The 21,084-nt window shown below is 39.6% G+C and overlaps 1 protein-coding gene across 3 annotated transcripts; it reads left to right on the top strand.

The window, feature by feature from the left end:
* Window positions 1–53: 53 nt before the first annotated feature.
* Window positions 54–19,338, top strand: MTERF3 (mitochondrial transcription termination factor 3). Of its 3 annotated transcripts, none has more exons than XM_025870871.2 (8): window positions 54–144; window positions 3,460–3,808; window positions 5,097–5,249; window positions 9,912–10,101; window positions 14,335–14,482; window positions 14,844–14,915; window positions 16,088–16,249; window positions 19,038–19,338. In XM_025870871.2, exons 2-8 carry the CDS (start codon window positions 3,475–3,477, stop codon window positions 19,230–19,232), a joined length of 1,254 nt encoding a protein of 417 aa, XP_025726656.1. In that variant the 5' UTR covers window positions 54–144; window positions 3,460–3,474; the 3' UTR covers window positions 19,233–19,338. The 3 variants fall into 3 exon arrangements, with proteins under 3 accessions (XP_025726656.1, XP_073749097.1, XP_025726657.1); XM_073892996.1 differs by having other exon boundaries at window positions 17,031–19,094; XM_025870872.2 differs by lacking the exon at window positions 54–144 and adding an exon at window positions 252–409.
* The last annotated feature ends 1,746 nt before the right edge of the window (window positions 19,339–21,084 follow it).

Below are 21,084 nucleotides of genomic sequence, written 5' to 3'. Positions count from 1 at the left end.
CAGGCGCGGGAGGGCGGGGTCGCGGCGCCGCCAACGCGGCCTCGGGCGGGGGGGGCGCTGCCGGCAGTGTCGCCGCCGGCGTTCCGGGAGCCGCATCTCTGCGGACTCGTGGCGTCTTCACATTCCCAGTGGACGAGGCTTAAGGTAAGTAGCGTGCGGGAGAAGGGAAGCTGTGACCCCTGGCCGGCTCTTTCCTCCCCCGCACGCCGCCAGCTCTCCCCCCGCGCAGCCTCGCAGATGGTCTCGCCCACTCCGGCCGCAGTCCACGTGGGCGAGGGAGCGCGGCGGCGCGGGCCGGCGGGGCTGGCTGGGTGGCTGCCGTGAGACGCTGCGGGACTGTCCGCCGGGCCGGGTCAGCCTGGCGGGCCCCCCCCCCCCAAACAAACCGGGAGTGTGCGCCTCGCCACAGGTAAAGCGGGAGCCGTCGGAGCACTCGGGGCGCGCTCCCGGTGGGATTCGGGTCCGGACCCACCCGCGTCCAGGCCGGCCCGGGCCTCATGGCTCCCGGGTCCCCGCGGCCCATTCGGGGGCGATTAGTTTAGTTTTGTTTTTTTCTCTGGCCGACGAGACGAAAACGCAACCATGCTTGTTTATTAGCGCCTTTTGCGGAGGGCGCGGAAGGAAGCCTAGCGTGGCGGCTGGCTTCCTGCGGAAGTTCGCTATGGGGACTTGTTAAAATGGCCTAGGAGGGGCGTGTAGCATTCACGAGGGGCCCCTGATTACGAAGCCATCTTCTCAACACCCCCTTTCATCCCCTGACTTCACTTAGCCTTACAGAGTTAGAAATCTTGAACCCTGGGAAAACAGTACTTCAGTGACAATTCCTTTTCTTAGTGAAGAATTAGAGCAAGTCCTGGTATATGATATTTTAATGCAGAATCCTTTAGGGCTTTTTTCTTGAATCTTCCTGAGGGAGTCGTGTTAGATTTACTGTTAGCACCACGCAGGGCCTTTGTGCACGTCTGCAAATGCTTTATCCGCATTTGAATACTGAGTAGAGGAATTTATCATAGTTGCAACTGATTCATTTCCATCCAACAGACATTGGAGCAATGCAAGTCTCTGGGCTAAATGGGGAATAGTCCCTGGGAGGGTGGGTCCAGAGATAGGACCCAGCCCTGGTCCAGTGAACGAACAATTCATCAATTGTTAAGAGGTACATACAGCAATGAAATGATGATGTAGAGAGGATACTGCACTTGTAAATACAAACAGGATAAACGTTAGTTGAATGCATAAAGGTCATTAAATGAATATGGATGGAATTCAAAAGTTAATTTGAGCTTTATGGGACGAGTATTAATTTGAGCCTGGAAAGGCTTTACAGTGAATGTGGGATTTCAGAAGTTTGCTTTGAAGTAGGGTGAAATATTTAGGTAAACTTAGAAGTCAAAATATTTTAAAGCTGATAGGGACCTTAAGAATCACATTATTGTATCCATAACCTTTTCAAAAAATTGTTATTTTTTTAAACAATTTTTTTCTTTTTTCTTTTTTTAAATTTTTTTAGTTATGTTAATCACCATACATTACATTACATCATTACATCATTAATCATTAATGTTTACATTACATCATTAATTTTTGATATAGTGTTCCATGATTCATTGTTTGTGCATAACACACAGTGCTCCTCGCAGAACGTGCCCTCTTTAATACCCATCACCAGGCTAACCCATCCCCCCACCCCCCTCCCCTCTAGAACCCTCAGTTTGTTTTTCAGAGTCCATCGTCTCTCATGGTTCGTCTCCCCCCTCCGATTTACCCCCCTTAAACAATTTTTATTATTTATTTATTTATTTATTTTAAAGATTGTATTTATTTGACAGAGAGAGACACAGCGAGAGAGGGAACACAAGCAGGGGGGAGTGGGAGAGGGAGAAGCAGGCTTCCCGCCAAGCAGGGAGCCCGATGCGAGCTTGATCCCAGGATCCTGGGATCATGACCTGAGCCGAAGGCAGACGCTTAATGACTGAGCCACCAAGGCGCCCCCAAAAATTGTTATTTCAAGAATAGTTATTGAACCCCCATCATGGGCCTGCAGTGTGCCCACCACCACAAGTAATAGTCTTGTCAACTAGCACAACTGAGGTCTTCTGGCTTCCAATTTACTCCCTTCTGACTTTGTGCAGAGAATGAATGTTGTAGGTTTGAGGGAAAACCTGACAGATTTGGCGGGTAATTTCCTGCCAGAATTTAACAAAAAGCACCTAGCCCATAAGCCTGGTGTGCCGACCTATTTCCTTTCTAAAATCATTTCAGAACGACAGTGAGACTTTCACTTTTGTAAAGCTCTTTGAGGAGATTTCCCTAAATTACGGATCTCCAGGAGGAGGTTAGACCTTCAATATCTGGTCTAATTGTGAGCATAAAACAAGCTGAATTCCAATATGTAGAAAAACAAATAAAAACGTTGTATACTACAGTTAATTCAGAATTCATTTATATATGGATGTGTAATCAATAATAATACTAATGGCTAACATTTGTTGAGGATTTTCCGTATGCTGGACTCCATGCTGTGTGTTATATGGATTATCTTATTTAACATAAAATTATATGCATCAAATCTACTCTTCTGATTAAGCTGTCTAAATATAAAATTTCTTCATAATCCTGGAGCTTAAAGTATTAACAGCCTTTCCTTATAAAAATCTTTTTAAAAACAACTATTTTTGGTCAAAATATTCATGTATTCTTTACTGGTTGCTTATGTATTTCTGTCACTTCATTTTGCTTGCCAGTTTTGACCTTTTGTTTTTGAAGGCTTCTCTTTTTCTTTTTTCCTACAGCCAAAAAGCAGAATTTGACAAAATTGGTTTTGTTCAATGCCCTTTTGAGGAACAGCTTTATATGAAATAATCAACAGTGTTCAGCCCTGAGGATTAACCAAGAAACAGTCTTCTAGATAACAGTGATGATATTTAGGACAGTGATAATTCATTTAGGACAAAGTAGATTTCTTCTTGTTTTTTAGTTTGTGAGTAATGCATAAACATAAAATGCATTTGCATAATTCAGTGTCTTGGATCAACAATCTGCTTCTTCAAGCCAATGTCCTTCAAACCAAATTTCAAGAACACTTAATTGCATCACCTTATTTCCTTTAAATATTAAATTAACAGATTATTGGGTTCAGATGTAATTTAAACATTTACAGATTTTCGTTTTAAATGGTTTTCTTATACCAGTGGTTTTGCTTTTTTTTTATATTGTAAAGCAGTTGTTATTTTTCCAGTTCAGAAGTTTCTGTCTTTTGGTTTGTAACTGGGACTGTCTTGTTTTTGGCTTTTCCTGTGCTTAAGTAACATGTGACTGCTCTAATCATCTAAGTCTATTAAACATTTTTTAATTAGAAAAAAGATTTTCCAGTTTATCATTTTGTTGTTTTGAGTACTGTTCTAAACATTTAAGTCAAGTAAGTTTCTCTTTTTTGGTGGTTATATATTTCCTTTGTAGGCTACTTTAAGAAAAATGGCTTTGTCAGCCCAACAGATACCCAGATGGTTCAATTCAGTTAAATTGAATAGCTTCATTACAGCTACACAATGCGGAAAACATTTCCAGAGACCAGGAAGAACGTTGTTGCATGGCTTTTCTGCTCAGCCACAGATGTCCTCTGACAATTGCTTTCTCCAGTGGGGATTCAAGGCTTATAGGACTTCCTCCTTATGGAACAGTTCCCAGTCTACCAACTCAAGTAGGCAAGAGATTGGTTCTGCCCAAAGTACTCTGCTTCCTTCCATGAATGAACAGACACAGAAGACACAAAAAATACCCAACTTTGATTCTGAGCTGTCTCTAGAAGGTAATTCTGAACTTCCAGAAGAGTCCCCTCTGCCCCACTTTGGTAGTTTGAACAGGTTAACTGTTTATAGTCTGTTAGCCTATTTCAGGTCATACTTTGTACCAAGTAAGAAAAAGAACAATGCCAGTTCTATTCATTTACTTACTTGACTGAGAAAAAAGGTTTGTAGATTAATATATATATAATATTATATTCTAGATATATGTGTAACAGTTGCTTTTTAAATACTTTATTATTTAAATTTATAAAAAATTCTCAGGTGGTAGTTAGTTTTACTAGGGTGTAATTTATTCTAATATGATATTCCTGATTAGGATATAATTTTATCCAAGTAAAATTCATCAGTTTTGAGTGTAGAGTTTTATGAATTTTGACAAACACATCTAGTAGTGTAACAGCCTCCACAATGAACAAACTGAAAAGAACACAAATAGAACACCCCAAAAAGCTCCCTTGTCACTTTTTAGTCAGTCCTCCCTCTCCTATGCTTCCTATTCTGGGAATATTCCCGTGCAAGGACTATTTCACCACAATGAGGGAATATTAGGTTAAGTAGAATATGAAAGACAGCAGGGTCAAGGAGGGCAGAGAGGAAAGACTGGCCATAAGAAATAAGAAAGGGTAGTTATGAGAAGCAAAAAATAGAACAAAAAAAATCATAGTCTTGATTCTTTAGCTTAAGGTAGGTTACAGTTCCCAGTGTCTCCCATTACGCATTTGGTTTAAACAAAATAAAATCTCAGAATCAGGGCTGTGCTAGAGAGGGTCATGTCCATAGTGAAGGACTGCAGGTGGTAGAAACAATCGCAGAAGTCTTTTTAAAGATGTACTTGAGAATAACTTGGAGAAAAGGAGATTCCATCCAAAGACATTTCAGGGTCGAATCGACTCTAACTCATACAAATCAGGCTGATAGAATATGTTGTACTTTGGGCCAGTTTAACAAGCTATGGTAGAATCTATCTCAAAATGTACTGGAAGGTCGATTGATTTTTAGCATTCTTACCTGTTGATTAAAAGTGAGCTAAAAGGAATTTTGTGTAGGACCTCCTCCTTATGAATAGAAACTGACCAACAGATTGCTTATCTTGGAGGAACAGTGGTTGATTTCTCTAAATAGTCTTAGCCTTACCTCTCAGAGGGTAGAAAATATTTGAACTTGTCAGATGTTTAGTTCTGAAATGATCCCAAGATTTAAAAAAGAAGCAAACTAGGGAAGAGGTTTCGCTTTAGGTGTACAGACTGGAGAGCTGACCGCCCCTGTCTTTCTATATGGCTGGCTTCAAAGCACTGGACGACCTGCCTCCGGTGTCTCCGTTGCAGCCGGTTTCCGAGGAGGAGGCCGTTCAGATTATCGCAGACCCTCCACTGCCCCCAGATACGTTCACGCTTCGAGACTACGTAGATCATTCTGAGACTCTGCAGAAGTTAGTGCTTCTGGGTAAGTGTAAGTCTCACCAACCTACAGGTACTTCTTCAGTGTCTTCCTCATTTGCTTTTTTGCCTTACATTGTTCGGATCAGCACTTTTAATCTTTAATCGAGATGAACAGAAGTCAAATAGTGTGAAAAAAAGCTTCTAGTGAAAAACCGTACTCTGCTTCATCCTTCCTGACCTTCATGCTATTCCCCAGAGGTGTCTCCTTAACTTTTACAGCTCTTTCTGCTTGTAGTTAATCTCTGTTTATGTCATTGTTTATAGTGCTGTTTAGTTCAGCAGTTTTAGACATTGGTTGATCTCTTGTATGTATACACATACTTTCTCCCTATTCAGTTTGCCCAGTATAGTTATGGTGACGATTTTTAGATGAATCATCAGTCAGCGATTATATTATGACTGTAAATATAGCTTGCTGCTCTCTGGGATTGTTTTCATTTTTCCATAGTTGTTAATAGTTCTTGTTTTTCCTTTGATTAGTTTTCTTTATTTCTCGGGCCAAATTTTCTCACACCTTCCAGCAGCCTGTCAGGACAGTGTTTCCTGCAGTAAACCCTACCAGATGAGGAATTCCTTCCTTTTCCCCACCACCCCCTGCCCTTCCTCCTGGAGCCCACTGTCCCCCTACTGTGGATGGTTTCTGTCTAGGCCTGCTCCATAACTATTTTAGCTTGTTGGCTGGGAGGACGCACTGGGGTCTGGATAGTTGAAGACAGCCAGGGGATCTCACCGCAGACTTTTTACTTAGTCCTCTTCTGTTCAGTCCAGCACCTTATTGCAGCCATTTGCTTCTCTCATTATCCCTAGCTCTGGCACATCTCTGATTTCATTTTCCCAGATGATAAACCTCCTTTCTCCCCAGGGGATTGAGAGGAACAGGGTAGGTAAGGGATTCTCTCTCAAATTCATCTGCTTCTCTCATTCTCCAGTCACTGCCATACTTTAGGCTCTTATTTTTCACTGGAAAGTCAGGAGCTTCCTAACTTGATAGCCATCTTATCAGCAACATTGCTCTGATGATCTCTCAAATATCAGTTCTCTTTCTAAAATGCCAATCTGACTATGTCAGCGACCTGTTGGAAATCCTTCAAAGCCTCCCCGGGTTGTCAGCGCTCTGCCTAATCTGGCCCCTACTTACCTTTTCAACTTTACTCCTTGCCCCTTCTCTCCTTCAGTTCGGCCAGCTCTGACCACTGGAAAGCTTAGTTCAAGTTCTTTGGTGGCCCTCCTCTGGACCCTCGCATCACCCCGGCTTAGTTCCATTCTAGCACTAATAACAGCATTACAGTTGTTTACTTCCCTGTTCCTGTGCAAGTTACACAAATGTGCAGGTAATGGCCTTTGTCCTCAAGAAGATTCAAGTCTCAGAAGTATCTAAATATACATATATAAAAATAACTGGACTGCAAGGATGAAAGGTAAAGTGAGAAGTGCTACATAAGACATACAAACAAAGTGTTCTGTGGCTTCAAAGGGGAGAGAAAGATGACACCTGCTACAAAGAGGAGAGCCAGTCACCTTCCTTCTAGAACAGCTTCCCCAGCCTTATGATAGGTGCCAGGGCTAATACAAGATAAACAGAAGACGTGGCCCTTGCCTTTAAATAATTTACAGCATACTTAAGAGTTTTGGAATATTTGTTGCAGCCGTGCCTTCTCTGTATGTTGATATGTCAACAGCACATCTTGGAAGTAACAAGTGACAGTACCGTGGAGGAGCCGTGATTGCCTTGTCAGATAGTATTTTTGAGGACCCATGTGTCCCAGTGCCTGTCTGCTTCTCAGATCTGTTTTCTGCCCTACTCTGCCTATTCTCTGTCCCAGGAGGCCAGTCTCCATGCACTAGAGCTTCTTTGCCAGCTGGAAAGCTGGGCAGCTTCAGCCAGTGGGAGGCACTTGCAGGAGGAGAGGGAAGGCAGGTGGGAGGATATTTTTTTCCCCGTTCTTCCCTGCTTTGGGTCCTGTAACTGCCTCGCTCCATGACAACAGCTCCTCCTGAGCAGCCCTTTCTTAATAGCTTGCAGTTCCCTCTGGGTTCAGGGAATATTTTTTGCTCCCTGTCTGTTTAGCACTAGGGGTGCCCTTGTTCGCTCCCTCATCTGTCACACCATTGTGTAAAGACCCTTCATTAAAGTTCTTTTTGTTCGCACTTTCTAGGGCAATATCTGCTGCCTGCCAGACCTTGATGAATACACTAGATATGTGTAACCATAACTGAATACAGTGGTAATAATTGTAGTTACTGAATGGATAAAAGCAACTCAGACTGCGGTCACCCAGAAGTTAGAGGCGTGTGTTACTCATTTGTTATATCCCCAGAGCCTACCAGAAGTGCCTGGTCCATAGTGGGAATTCAGTGACTATTTTTTCAAGTTAATCTTGAGTAAGCCCAAGTGATTTGTGCTGACAGCAGTGTGCTCTCCTGATGAGATTCTGCTCTCCTATTGCTGTTAAAAGGCAGCTTTTCAGGATTTCTGTTTGAGCGCAGTCAGTGTGTGACGGCTCATGCTGAGCAAGGCACTTCAGCACAGGTCAGCTGTAAGAGTAAGTTCAGTTCCAAGTCTGAACCCTATATGTTATTTTCAAAGCACCCCTTCCTACATTTATCACAGAGATTTGGAACTAGTTTCTGTCTTGTTTATGTATCCATCCACTAATTTATTTTTATTAGTATTATTTTAAAATTAGAATTTCAACTAGTTGTTAATAATGCAAGTACTATAAGGGAAAGAGCTCTCACCTTCTCTGCATACCCTTTTCCACTTTCCAGAGGTAACCCTATCACCAATTTGTTGAATAGCTTTCCCCACCTTTCCTATGCAAATATCTTTATTACAGAAAGCCATACATGGGTTTTATATTTTTATGTAGTCATGCTTAATATTTTTTAAACTGTTTTCTTCTAGTAGTTTTAGAGTTAGTACACATTTAGATGCTTGATCTTTTGTGTAAGATATAGAAGGAACTTTTTTTATTTAAGTAAAATTGACATGTAGTTTCAGATACACAACATAGTGATTCAATAGTTCTGTACGTTACATCATGCTCACCGTGATAAGTGTAGTAATAGAAACAATTATTTTTCACACGTTTAGCTAGTGGTCTCATTATATTGTAATGAATAGTGTATCTTTTCACCATTAATTTGAAATGCCATTATTATTGTATGCTAATTTTTTATTTTATTCATTTAGTTGATCCCGTCTCTGTTTCTGGTCTTCATTCTGTGTGTGTGTTTGTGTAATCTGTTTTTCTGGTCATGATCATCTTATATCAATGCCTGTTTAATATCAAGAAATTTGGGCTTAGAATTATGTTTGGATATAATAATATATGAAATTATTTATTTTTCTGGTTATGTACACCATTAAAGAAAGAATGTTTTTATTTCATTGCTTTTATATTTAAGACTTGAAAGTTGCATCTGGAAATCAGTTTGAGAGTTATTTTTCATCTGAAGAAATATTTTTAAGAATATAAAATTTTAAGTCTAACCTTAAGGTTTTAGATTATCTTCAAATGTTTACTCTCAACGTAAAGAAGAGGGCTTTCCTGTCCATGCTTATTTTTTTAATCAGATAAAAAGAAAAAAAAATGAGAGAATAAAACGCTCAGTTGTTTTTGTGTGTGTTTTTTTTTAAGATTTTATTTATTTGACAGAGAGAGAGAGAGCACAAGTAGGCAGAGCGGCAGGCAGAGGGAGAGGGAGAAGCAGGCTCTCGCTGAGCAGGGAGCCCAATGCGGGGCTCGATCCCAGGACCCTGGGATCATGACCTGAGCCGAAGGCAGCCGCCCAACCGACTGAGCCACCCAGGCACCCCAAAACGCACAGTTTTAATGAGAATTTTGAATTACAGGTTACTTTGATTCCTTGCCTAATTAACATTGCCATCTAATTATATCCATAACCAGAGAATACTTTAAAGTAACAACTTGCTTTCTCCCTCTTTTCTTTCTTTCTCCTATGCCTTGTCTCACTTACTTAGACTAATTAAGATTATAAGGATACGTGAAGGTCAAAGGTTGTATACTTTCTGCTTTGTTGTATATTTGAGGGCTGTATATGCTCACCTGTTCTCACACAGACATTTTTGTGCTCCTTAGAAGTACTTGTCTCCATGCTGAAGACCTGGAGATTACAATGAGTAAGACATAGGGCTATTTTTATTCCTCCCCCCACCCGGAGGAGATCATAAACATATTTCGAAAATAATACTTACAACTAAGGAAATGACAAATGTCAAAGAAAGTAACAATTTATTTAAAGGGTTTGTTACACTGTAGAATTGCCAGTTAAGCAATTACTGTGGAGATCAGTAGGAGCGCATAAGCATTATTCAAACAATATTCAAGAACCATAGATAAAGATGATGATCCTAGCTAGGTCAGTATGACTTGGTGAATTTGTTTCAGGTAGAAATTTAACCCTGAATGAATTGTTTTCCTCTATATGTGACTTTGACATAAGTACTATGTTTTCATTTTAATTTAATTTTATTTCTGCAACTAGTTTAGTTTAAATATATTTAGAAGTTTCTATTGGCCTGTCTCAGTTCTCTTTTGGACAGGTTGTTGATCTGCATCAGTAATTCCTTGTGTTTTTATGTATGAAGTTTAATGACCTAGCTAAACAGTTATCTTCAAACAGTATTTGTAATTTATTATAGGAGTGGATCTCTCAAAGATAGAAAAACATCCAGATGCAGCCAACCTCCTTCTGCGACTGGATTTTGAAAAAGACATTAAGCAAATACTCATGTTTCTTAAAGATTTAGGTATAGAGGATAACCAGCTGGGAACATACCTGACTAAAAACTATGCTCTTTTCTCCGAAGACCTTGAAAATCTTAAGACCAGGTAGGGCTTTTACAGTGATTTTTCACATAACCCAAGAAGTGGTTATGAAGGAAATATATGTCTAAGTTATTTTTAAGTCTTAGCTGCATAAGGATTGGCTGATAATGAACATGAATGTTGTTATTATTTTTTTTTTTTTTTGGTTACGGACTTTATTTGATCAAGATTAAGTTTCTAAAACAGTTCTTTTATTTGACTTCTCATTTTTATGTGTTCAACTTACTGCTAAGTCAACACTCAACAGGTTCTCTTCAGAAACTGGAATAAAAAAATTTTTTTAATCCATCAACACATGGCTAAATTACCTGAGAGTGCACGTAGAGTTATGAAAGCCTGAACTATTGTGGGTTGTTCTAATTTTCTGGGCAGTTTTTGATGGTAGACATCTGATACCCTCTTGGCACATTATTGTATCATTTGCTTAATCATTTCCGTAAGCTGGCTATTTTGGTTGTTCCTTTTTTTCTTCTTTAAAAAGCACTTCCATAAACATCTTTGTACTTCATTCAGCATTCAAAGAATTTATTAAATCTGTGAGAATCAATACAGTGAGATGAGATAGTATTGATCTGTGAGATAAGAACCCTGCTAGGCACTGGGAACACCACAGAGAACAGGACAGAGCCCCTGTCCCTAAGTTCACCTTTTGAATTTATCATCCTCCCTACTTCGCACCTAAGTCTTTCCTGTATCCCCAGATTCACTGAATAGGAGCACTGTTCACCTTGTTGCCCAAATCAGAAACATTAATGTTAACTTTGGCTTCTCTTCTTATAGTATCCACATCTAATAAATCAACTGTCAATTCTTTTTTAATCTCTCAAATCAGTCAGTGTATTTCTCTGAATCTTCACTGTGAAGATCACCTTGGGTCCCCATTTCACATGAAGACTGTTGTAACAGTCTCCTGACTGGTCTGCCTCTGGTCTTCATCCCCAGATTATTCTTACTCTGATGGTGAGCCTCACTGCATTTCAGAGGACTTCACAGTTCCTTGAACAACATCAGAGTCCAATGCCTTGTCTGAATTAGGAAAAAGAACTAAACAAAAAACTGGATTCCGTACATTGAATAGTTGGAGCTCCTGTATATGCGAGGCACTGAGCTAGACTTGAACCACACAAGACAGAACGTGCACACCCTCTCTCTTCATGGGACTTACCTTCTGGTATAATATAGACAGACTATTACAGCGGACAGAACGAATGATTCTAGGAAACCCAGTCTGACATATCCAGCTCTGCTTCTCCTGACTGTCTGGAACACTGATCCCTCCCCATTCAAAAACCAGTTTGCCCTATTGTTCAAGATTTATTCAAAGGAAATGTGCATACCAGGAGGTGGGGATTATTGGGAGCCATTTCAGAGACTGCCTACTATGCTGATATTATTTTTTTAAATTGAAGTATAGTTGACATACAATGTTGAATCAGTGATTCAACAAGTCTCTACAAGGCTATCTGTTATGCTTTGCTTACCACATGTGTAGCTACCATCTGTCACCATACAGCACTATTTCAGTATCACTGACTATTGCACCACTATTATTAATATCCCCATTTTCCAGGGGAGGCACAGAAAGTTTTAATAATTTGCCCAAGATTACGCGGATAGTGTGAGTGACAGAGCTGGATTCAGGCCCACTTAGTCTATAACTGCGGAGTCCTCGCTGCTGGCCCATGCTGTCTCCCTACTCTTCATTCTGTAAAGGAAACCTGAGTTTAAAAGAAGCTGAAGTTACTTGCTCAAGATCACACATGCTCCTAACAACGAGAGGATATTCTCTCATGGACAGCATAGTCTAATGGTTCCTAAACTCTGGAGCATTATTTTAATTACTTGGAATTTTTTAATAGGTTTATCCACATACAGCAAAAAATAAGCTACTGTAAGAGGCAAGAATATGATAATCTTTAATTGAACTTAGCTTTTGTCTCTGGTATGTACAGTAGTCTTATTTCTAGGATTTCTGTAATAGCATTGATTTCATATACTTGTTCTCCTTTGAAGAAAATTTCAAATGTATAAAATTATTTGGTTCTTTGTAAGAATTTTCAAATGAATAACCTGCATTTAATTATTTAAATTTTTTTTGGCTGGGCCTTATATCTTAGTTTCTTATTAGAAAAATTATCACAAGGTATGGGAGCCTGGGAGGCTCAGTTGGTTAAGCGACTGCCTTCGGCTCAGGTCATGATCCTGGAGTCCCGGGATCGAGTCCCGCATCAGGCTCCCTGCTCAGCAAGGAGTCTGCTCCTCCCTTTGACTCCCCCCTCTTGTGCTCTCTCTATCTATCTCATTCTCTCTCTCAAATAAATAAATAAAATCTTTAAAAAAAAAAAAAGAAAAAAGTTACCACAAGGTAGACAACAGTTTTGACAGTGTTTTAGTCAGATATTGATTTTTGCTGTGACCGAAAAAAAGGGGGGGACAAAAAGTAATCCTCCTTCCCACCTACTTATATTTGTCCCTCATTAACTTTCTGAGACCCATCTGTGGAGGCAGCTACTAGATCAGGTTTTTTGTTTGACCTGCTAAGAATGTTCTGTCATACATTAGCATATGTGTATATCTGTGTACAAATACACATGAACCCACATACATACAACTGGTAGCATTTATACATACTACTCTGCACCCCACTTTCTTACCTTAACTGTATGTTAGAGATAGTTTTGTACTGGAACTTCCTCTTTTTTTAATGCTAGTTTAGTTCATACTGTGGATCATCCAGTCCCTCACGATAAACATGGTGCTTGATTCCAGTCACTGCTACCACAAGGCTGCAGTGACTCTCCATATGTGTGTGTGTGTGTGTGTGTGTGTGTGTGCATGTATATATATATATATATCATTTTGCACATACTGCTATATATCTGTAGGACGGATTTCTAGAAGTGGAATTGCTAGGTGAAAGGGTATGTGCATTTATAATCTTAATAGATATCGACAAGTTGTCCTTTGTTATGTGGTTTTCCAGTTTATGGTCCCACTAACGTCATACAGAAGTGCCCGTTTCTCTGTTACCCTCACTAATACAGAGTCATCAAACTTTATGGTTTCAGTTCATTTTATAGATAAAAACAATGCCTCAGTGTTGTTTCAGAAATGACATTTGGAGGATCTTTTCCTATGTTCAATTTCTATTTACATCGCCTTTTCTATAAATCACATAGATCCTTTGCCATTTTAAAATTAAGTCTTTTTCTTTCTTTTGTAAGCATTCTTCTATATTTTAACAAAATTAGTTATTTCCCTGTGACATGTTGTAAATACTTGTCACTTGTTTTGACTTTGTCGATGCTTGGGCCGGGAAGGGGGGGGTGCCTTGCATTTTAAGTTTTTATGTAGTTAAATTTATCGGTCTTTTCTCTCATGTCCTCTAAGGGAGTCCCTTAAAGGAGTAGTCGTCACTTATAAAATATAAGCTCTAGTGGTGCATGGTATAAAAATCTCATAGGCATGCCTGAGTTCAAATCTCAGCTTGGTCATTAATTAGCTGGTGGTCTAAGAGGAGTTATTTAACTTCTCTGAATCTGTGTTTCTTCAGATACAATGTGGGAAATTTACCTGGTTCACAAGTTTTTGTTTCTTGTTTTATATTTGGTCAGAATTAAACAAGATAGTGTCCTGGTATATTTTAGGCATTTAATAAAACTGCCTTTTACTATGTTTGTAAGTTTTTAAAAATCAATAATGTTATTTCATAGTCAAACTTTCTGTATTTTACTACCATATTTTGGGTCCCAGAAACTTAGCAGGAAATTTCACAGTTGTTAACAAAATGCATAATGGAAATCATAGTAAAAATTATTTATGAATATACATACTCAGTAAATTTGATAAACCAAAAAATTCCTCTCTCGACTTCTGCCATGCTTGAGGGTCTTTATAAAAAGAGTTTGGAATCTCTTATTTTCTTAATTTATGGATTTATGTTCTTAGCAAAGAATTCTTAAACAGAAGCTATTTGATTTTTTTCTACCAAGTAATAAAATAAGTCAGATTAACTGAAAAGAGAATCTGTTAGTAGATTTCAGAATTATTTGGTTTCTAAGTAGAAATGGGAACCATTCTAGCATTGGATGGGGGCTTATTTTGCTTTAACCATATTTGGGCCATTATTATAGAATGTTTTTACTTATCCTTTTTTTTCGTTTGTTACTTTGGAAAGTAGCATGACATTAGGAAATGTTAATCGTATGTACATGTATTTTTTGTTTGTTTCTCTAGAGTGGCTTATCTACAGTCAAAAAATTTCAGTAAGGCACATATTGCACAGATGGTCAGAAATGCGCCATTTTTGCTGAGTTTTTCAGTGGAAAGATTGGATAACAGATTGGGATTTTTTCAGAAAGAACTTGAACTTAGCGTGAAGAAGGTAAAGAAAAGAGGAGAATTTATATATTTCCATGTGAGCTACATTTAGTAACCTAAATCTCACGTTTCCCACAGATGCCTGGCCCATATGAATTCTGTAAATGCCTGGTATTTTTGTATAAGAATGAATTACCCTACTAGGTTAAATGTATAACTGTATCATTTTATAATATTCCATCAAGTTGGTGCCTTAAGTTTTGTTTTCAGTTTTTTTTCCCCCCTCAAACAGTATTAAGTTTATGTATTTTCAGGGTTCCTAGCTCATATTTTGAATTTCAGTTTTGTGTTCCTAGTAATGCCTTGTTTTCCCAAACTAGTTGAATGTGCATGTATAGTAATAATAGATTGTTTTATAACTGTAGACTAGAGATCTGGTAGTTCGTCTCCCAAGGCTACTAACTGGAAGTCTGGAGCCCGTGAAAGAAAACATGAAGGTAGGTCGACTTTAAGATTTTCAGAAATCAGCTTCTTTCTTTAAGTGCTTAAGAAGAGGATAGATTTTGCTACTGTCTTCTTAAAGAACACTAGATTGTGAAAGAAGTGATTTCTAAAAAGATGGACATAGGAAATGATAAAATAAATATCTAGCAAGCAGTTTATTCTAGTTAATATGTTCACACATTGAGCAGGTGTTACATGTGTAAATCACCTTGTAGACCCCGATACCGGTAATCCTAGAATAATGCATTAGGTATCTGGGCGATGCCTGGAAACCGCGTCTGTTGCCAGTGTGAGACTCCAGGTTTATGTCACCTCGGTGGGAGATGAGATTTGGAGGCTGGATCCAGAAGAGTTCTGTGAAGAGACTAGTGGCCAGCACATTGCTCTCCTTAGAACTGTGCCCACTGCCCGCTCTAGTTCTATCACAGGACATACCAGACACTTGTTACTGTCCTTCCTCTAAGCGAGTAGTATAAAGCCAAAGGCAGCTGACTAGTTAGTATACAAAGCTGTAGGAGTACTTGAAATTATGATAGAAGGCCTGTTTTTCTGAGGTGCTTAAAGTGTTTCATGTCCAGTTGTTGAAGAAATTTTTGTTGAGCACCTGCCCATGCACTGTGCTAGGAAGAGAGTCCCTGCTTTCATGGGGCTCATAATCTAGTGGGGGCATAGCCTGCAGAGTAATAAGAACAGTGGATTGGTAGGGGAGCAGAGGACCTAACACACATTGGGGGTATTTAGTTTTACCATCTCTGTCTGGAATTTTGACATGTGGTTTTTCCAGATAACATGTATGTGAGTGTGCTTGGGAGCAGAGGCTCCAAAAACACGTTGAAAATCTTAACTGCTGGTCTGTGGTGTAGGGCCCAGACAGATAGCCTGACCAGGCCTTCCACATCCACCATGATTCTGTTTCATCGTTATGATAGCTCCTTTTGGTGATCTTCATGGTGATCACCATGCTGTGAGAGTTCCTCTCAGGAGAAGGGCTTGAAATTCAGGATACCCCAGAAGCAGGAAGCTATGGACCCTTGAGGGCATTGGCATAGCTGTCTCCAGATTTTAATGTCCTCATTTCAGATTTTTAAATAATCAGTGTGTCCTCTGTCATATTAGCAAAGTAACTGTTTCCATTTGTGATTCAAGCAACTCTACTTTGTTTTAGGTTTATCATCTTGAACTAGGTTTTAAACATAATGAAATTCAACATATGATCACCAAAGTCCCAAAGATGTTGACTGCAAATAAAAGGAAACTTACCGAGACTTTTGACTATGTGCACAATGTGATGAGCATTCCCCACCACCTCATCGTCAGGTTCCCACAGGTAACAAGTGCACAGTTCTCTCTGGAAGTTCTCATTGCCCTTCGTCCAGAACTGCTCTGTGTGCATAGTGCTGTTCCGCTGCAAAAATGATTTGCTGTTTGGGAAGGAATTGGACCAATATATTCTGGTTCTGAGACTGATAGTTGTAGTAAGGTCATATTTCTTTTGCCCATCTTTTAAATCAAGAACACATCTAGCAAACGAAGTTGAGGGATCACTTGTGAAAAGTTTACAACTTCTAGGGCACACATGTACACGTCCATAGGAGACACAAGGGACGAGTCTGTTCCCTATAGTTGTTACCTATTGCTCATCCTGCCTGTTGGAATCTAACGTATTCCCAATTTTGTTTTTCTCCCATCTAAATTAGAAAAGACCACTTCCCTTAAAGGTCCTTTCAATTCTACACGTACTTTTTATTCACACTCTATCTAAATCCATTAGTTAGGGGCACCTGGGTGGCTCAGTCACTTAAAGTGTCTGACTCTTGGTTTCAGCTCAGGTCATCATCTCATGGGTCCTGAGATTGAGCCCCATGGTGGGCTCTGCAGTCAGCGGGGAATCTGCTTGGGATTCTCTCCTGCCCCTCTCCCCAGTCATGTGGTCTCTCTAAATAATTGGAATAAATAAATGAATGAATGAATGAATGAATGAATAAATCCATTAGTTAATGAGCCATATTGTAATGATCTCCTACAAAAGCATAAAACACTTCTAGTTTGCCATTGTGCCAAAGCCATATTTATGTTTTCCAAGCTAATCAGACTTTCCTCTTCTTTAGCAAGTGACGTTATCTGCTTGTCCACAAGAATGTTAACTCTTTAAAAGCAGCGATCCTGTCGGATTTATACACTGCTAGATTCCCGGTGCCTGGAACTATCGGGACATTTAGTAGGCACTAGATAAGTATTTGCTGAACAAATGAATGATTGAATTTCATCAAAGTCATCCTTTCTTTCCTGTTTGCCATGTGAATAGACACTCCATATTCACTGGATAAATGAAAGATTGAATTTCATTAGAGTGATCCCCCTACGCTGTTGCTGCATGTGTTCTTGCTATAAAGATAGGCGAAAGAAATACGGCTTTAATATAACTCAGAACTAGATTGCATTTGGTACAATTCCTTCACAAATAGCAGTGTTTATTTACCTATCATACTTCACTATGAATGGGCCCTTAATAGAGAGTTTTTCTGTTTCATCAAATGTGTATGTATTCATTATTAAAAGTGCAGGGGTACAAATTTGGCTTATTGGAACAATTGTAAAGTAAGTGGTCTTCAACTAAAAAGCAGTAACAGTTAGTTTTCCCCTGGGCTGTTAGATAATTCAGTGACAGAGTATGATAAAATAATTTGGGGATGCAAAAATCAATCAGACATAGTCTGTATTCTTGTGGAATTTGTAATCTAGTGTGGAAGACAAGTCTCTAAAATGTAATTGATTTACATAATATTAGAGTCTTAACCAGACAGACTTAGTTAAGTCTAAGTCTACCTTAACCTAGACTTAGGTAAGTCTTAACCTTATAGAACTTATTAATTTAATTTAGAAGAGGTAGGAAAATCATAGAAATAATGATAGCTACTAAGTGCTCACCGTGTGTCAGCTCTGTACTTGTATTAGTTCATTTAATCCTCACAACCATCATATGAGATAGGTACTATTATTATCCCGATTTTACAAGTGAAGAAAGTAAGCATGAAAGGATTGTCCAAAGGTGGTTACCCAGGTAACAAGGAACAGAGACAAGATTAGAACTCTGGCAGTCAGGTTTAAAAGTCCATGCTCTTAACTAGGATATTCTCCCATTCTAAGAACTGACATTTGAGTGGTCAGTAGAATGAGTGGGGTCTCAAAGATGGACAGAAACTTTCTAAGTAGGGGAAACTATAAACTTGACCAGATGCATCAAAATCACTCGTTTAAATAACACAGACTTTTAGGCACCCCAAACCCTAGCTTCTGGGAAGCCCAGCTATAGAACTGTGACTTCCTTTTTGGGATGCTCAGACTCATAGGGGTCTGGCTAATACTGTTTTTAAAAAAAAAGGAAAACTACATTAACTGACAGGACTGTGGGGGAACTGATAGGCTTTAAATTTTGGCTGGTGCTTTAAAAACTTAGTGGTATGAAACGAATTTTCTCTTGCACATAACAGTTCTGGTTGACCTGTTTCTGATTCCTTTTTAAAGTTGCTGCCACTCATGCTACTCCTTAGGAGTTTTAACCCCAAGACGGGTAAGACGTGCTTCCCCTAGTTGCTCCCCTAGAGGCCAGGTTCATTTCATTCTAATATTAGTCAGAGAGAGGGAGCAGGCAGGAATTTTACAAAAATAAGGAAGCTCCACAAGACTTGAAATCTTCCAAACTTTTTGTTGCCAGTGGACCTTGATTTCTAACTTTGGTTCTCAAACTTGGCAGTCATCAGAGTCACTCTGACATAAGAATCACCTGGAGAGCCTGTGGGCCCAACAAAAATTGAGTATTTGGGGGGCAGGGCCTGAGGATTTGCTATTTTAACATCTCCTCCATCTGGATTACCCAGTGTTCTTTGCCTACAATATAGCCCTAATTACTTTATAATTGTTCTGTTCTTTTTAATCATAATTTCTTAGCGGAAGCTATATGGTTTAAACCCTGTGGCATTTATCATAGTTACTGAGCATGTGGTCAATCCTTTATAATTATTAGCCTAATTAAAATTTTTAGCCAAATAAACATTTTAGTTGTTCATCTTTCAGTGCACAATGTTGTTTTTAAAAACTTTTTTTTTCTTTTTTAGGTATTTAATACAAGGTTGTTTAAAGTCAAAGAAAGGCATTTGTTTCTTACCTATTTAGGAAGAGCACAATACGATCCAACAAAACCTAACTACATCTCTTTGGACAAGTTAGTGTCTGTGCCTGATGAAATATTTTGTGAAGAGATTGCCAAAGCCTCAGTACAAGACTTTGAAAAATTCTTAAAAACTCTTTAGTTTTTGATGAATGTTAAGATGTAAGAATGTAAAATGAATGTATATATGAATGAATGATATACATTTTTAAATAAATGCCTCAGGCCTCCATTGATGCTGGAAACAATTTCTTGATATTGTGAATTTGGGTACACTTGTGGCAGATCTTTCTTACAAGTTCCTGGTGACTTAATTTTCTTCAACTCGACCATCTCCTTCCTTGTCAGGGAGGACAGAACTTAAACCACAGCAAGCTGAGAGAGGGAGTGAGTCACTTTCCTCTGGGCTGGCACACTGTCTGCCCTCTAAAATGGTTTCCTCACAAGACCTCTTTATTTTCTTCAAAATGTTACAAGTTTCTGGAGCATGCTCTATTATTATTCACCTAATAGCTACTATTCACGTAGATAATGCTACAAAACACATTCCATTTTGGATGATCTGCGCTGTATCTTCCTGAGCATAGATACTCAGAGTTGCCCACAGTTGGCTACCGAGAATCGGGAAAGGAGAAAGGATTGGGGGGTTGGTGGGAGGAGAGGACTAGTGTGAGGATAAGTAAAGGGCAATGAGACATAGTAAAAGACCATAACAAACCTCTGACTTATTGCCAGTATGCACAGATTTACAGCATGAACTGATACTCTTTTCCCCATTTATCATTTAGACATGTAATCCTGGGCCAATATTTTAACCTCCGGGTCAGATCCTTATTTGTAAAACAAGGCATTGTGACTTCAGCTATCTGCCTTGGGATCACAAGTCTGGGTGGGTAGTTAACACTGGTGGCTTCCAGTGAACCACCCTGGTGTTTGTTCTCCTTGTCCCCTTCCACACTGACTCTGGGCCAATGAGACCGGGTCCCTGAGACATTATCAAGCAGAGGCGAGATTAAGTACTTGCACACTGGGGCTTGTCCTCTTGAAACATTTGCTCTTGGAACCCTGAGCCACTACGTAAAAATGTTGGGTGACTCGGAGAAATGAGGTGGAGAGAAAGAGGTGTCTGGCCAAACCTCAGCTATTCCAGTCATGCCAACAGAGCACCAGACATTGGGGCGGGGGGCGGGGGAGGGGGGGGAAGAAGCTATCTTAGACGTTTCAGCCTCAGCAGAGGCAACATGGAGCAGAACTGTCCAGCTGAATTCAGAATTGGGATAAAAAACTTTTAAAACACTAACTTTGGGGGTAGTTTGTTGTGCATCAGGGTTCTGTGCTGTGCTGTAGATCCGGAAGCCTCATAAGAAACTAAATTTATAATTGATCGGGGCCTTCCTGTTAGGTATTTTATTCATTTGCCCAACAGACATTTGAGTTCCTAAAATGTAGTGGTGAGTGTGGCATAGATACGGGCCTTCATGGACTTCTCTAATGGATGAGATCAATACACAGGAAACAAGGCTCAGCTAAAAAACAAAGCATGGAACCATCCCAACTGGTCTTTCTATGGCTCAGAACCTCATTTTTGCCTTGTATCAGTCAGAATAGGCTATAATGAACAGTCCTAAAACCTTAAATGGTTTCTTTTTAAAGATTTCATTTATTTATTTGAGAGAGAGAGCACGACCGGGGGGAGGAGCAGAGGGAGAAGGAGAAGCTGACCCTGCTGAGCAGGGAGCCCGACGCAGGACTCCATCCCAGGACTCCGAGATCATGGCCTGAGGCGACGGCACATGCTTAGCCAACTGAGCCACCCAGGTACCCCAAACCTTAAATGGTTTAAAACCACGGAAGTTTTTATCTCATACATATCCTATCTGGGACTAAAAAAGTTCTGCTCCTTATCATCTTTAGGGACGGAGGTTGATGGAGCCTCCACTGTGTCTTAAGCGTAGCCAATCTATGAAAGGGGAAAGGAATGTGAATTGCTCTTA

Source organism: Callorhinus ursinus, unplaced genomic scaffold (genome assembly GCF_003265705.2).
Source record: "Callorhinus ursinus isolate GAN/ISIS: 27379988/994484 unplaced genomic scaffold, GSC_fseal_2.0 scaffold5, whole genome shotgun sequence".
Classification (NCBI taxonomy): Eukaryota; Metazoa; Chordata; class Mammalia; order Carnivora; family Otariidae; genus Callorhinus; species Callorhinus ursinus.
This window is presented reverse-complemented; position numbering and strand designations above follow the sequence as displayed.

Coding starts and splice junctions, on each gene's coding strand:
- MTERF3 (XM_025870871.2), top strand. CDS start 3,475: ATGGCTTTGTCAGCCCAACAGATACCCAGATGGTTCAATTCAGTTAAA. Junction 3,809..5,096: donor TTCTGAGCTGTCTCTAGAAG/GTAATTCTGAAC, acceptor CTGGCTTCAAAG/CACTGGACGACCTGCCTCCG. Junction 10,102..14,334: donor CTTGAAAATCTTAAGACCAG/GTAGGGCTTTTA, acceptor TTGTTTCTCTAG/AGTGGCTTATCTACAGTCAA.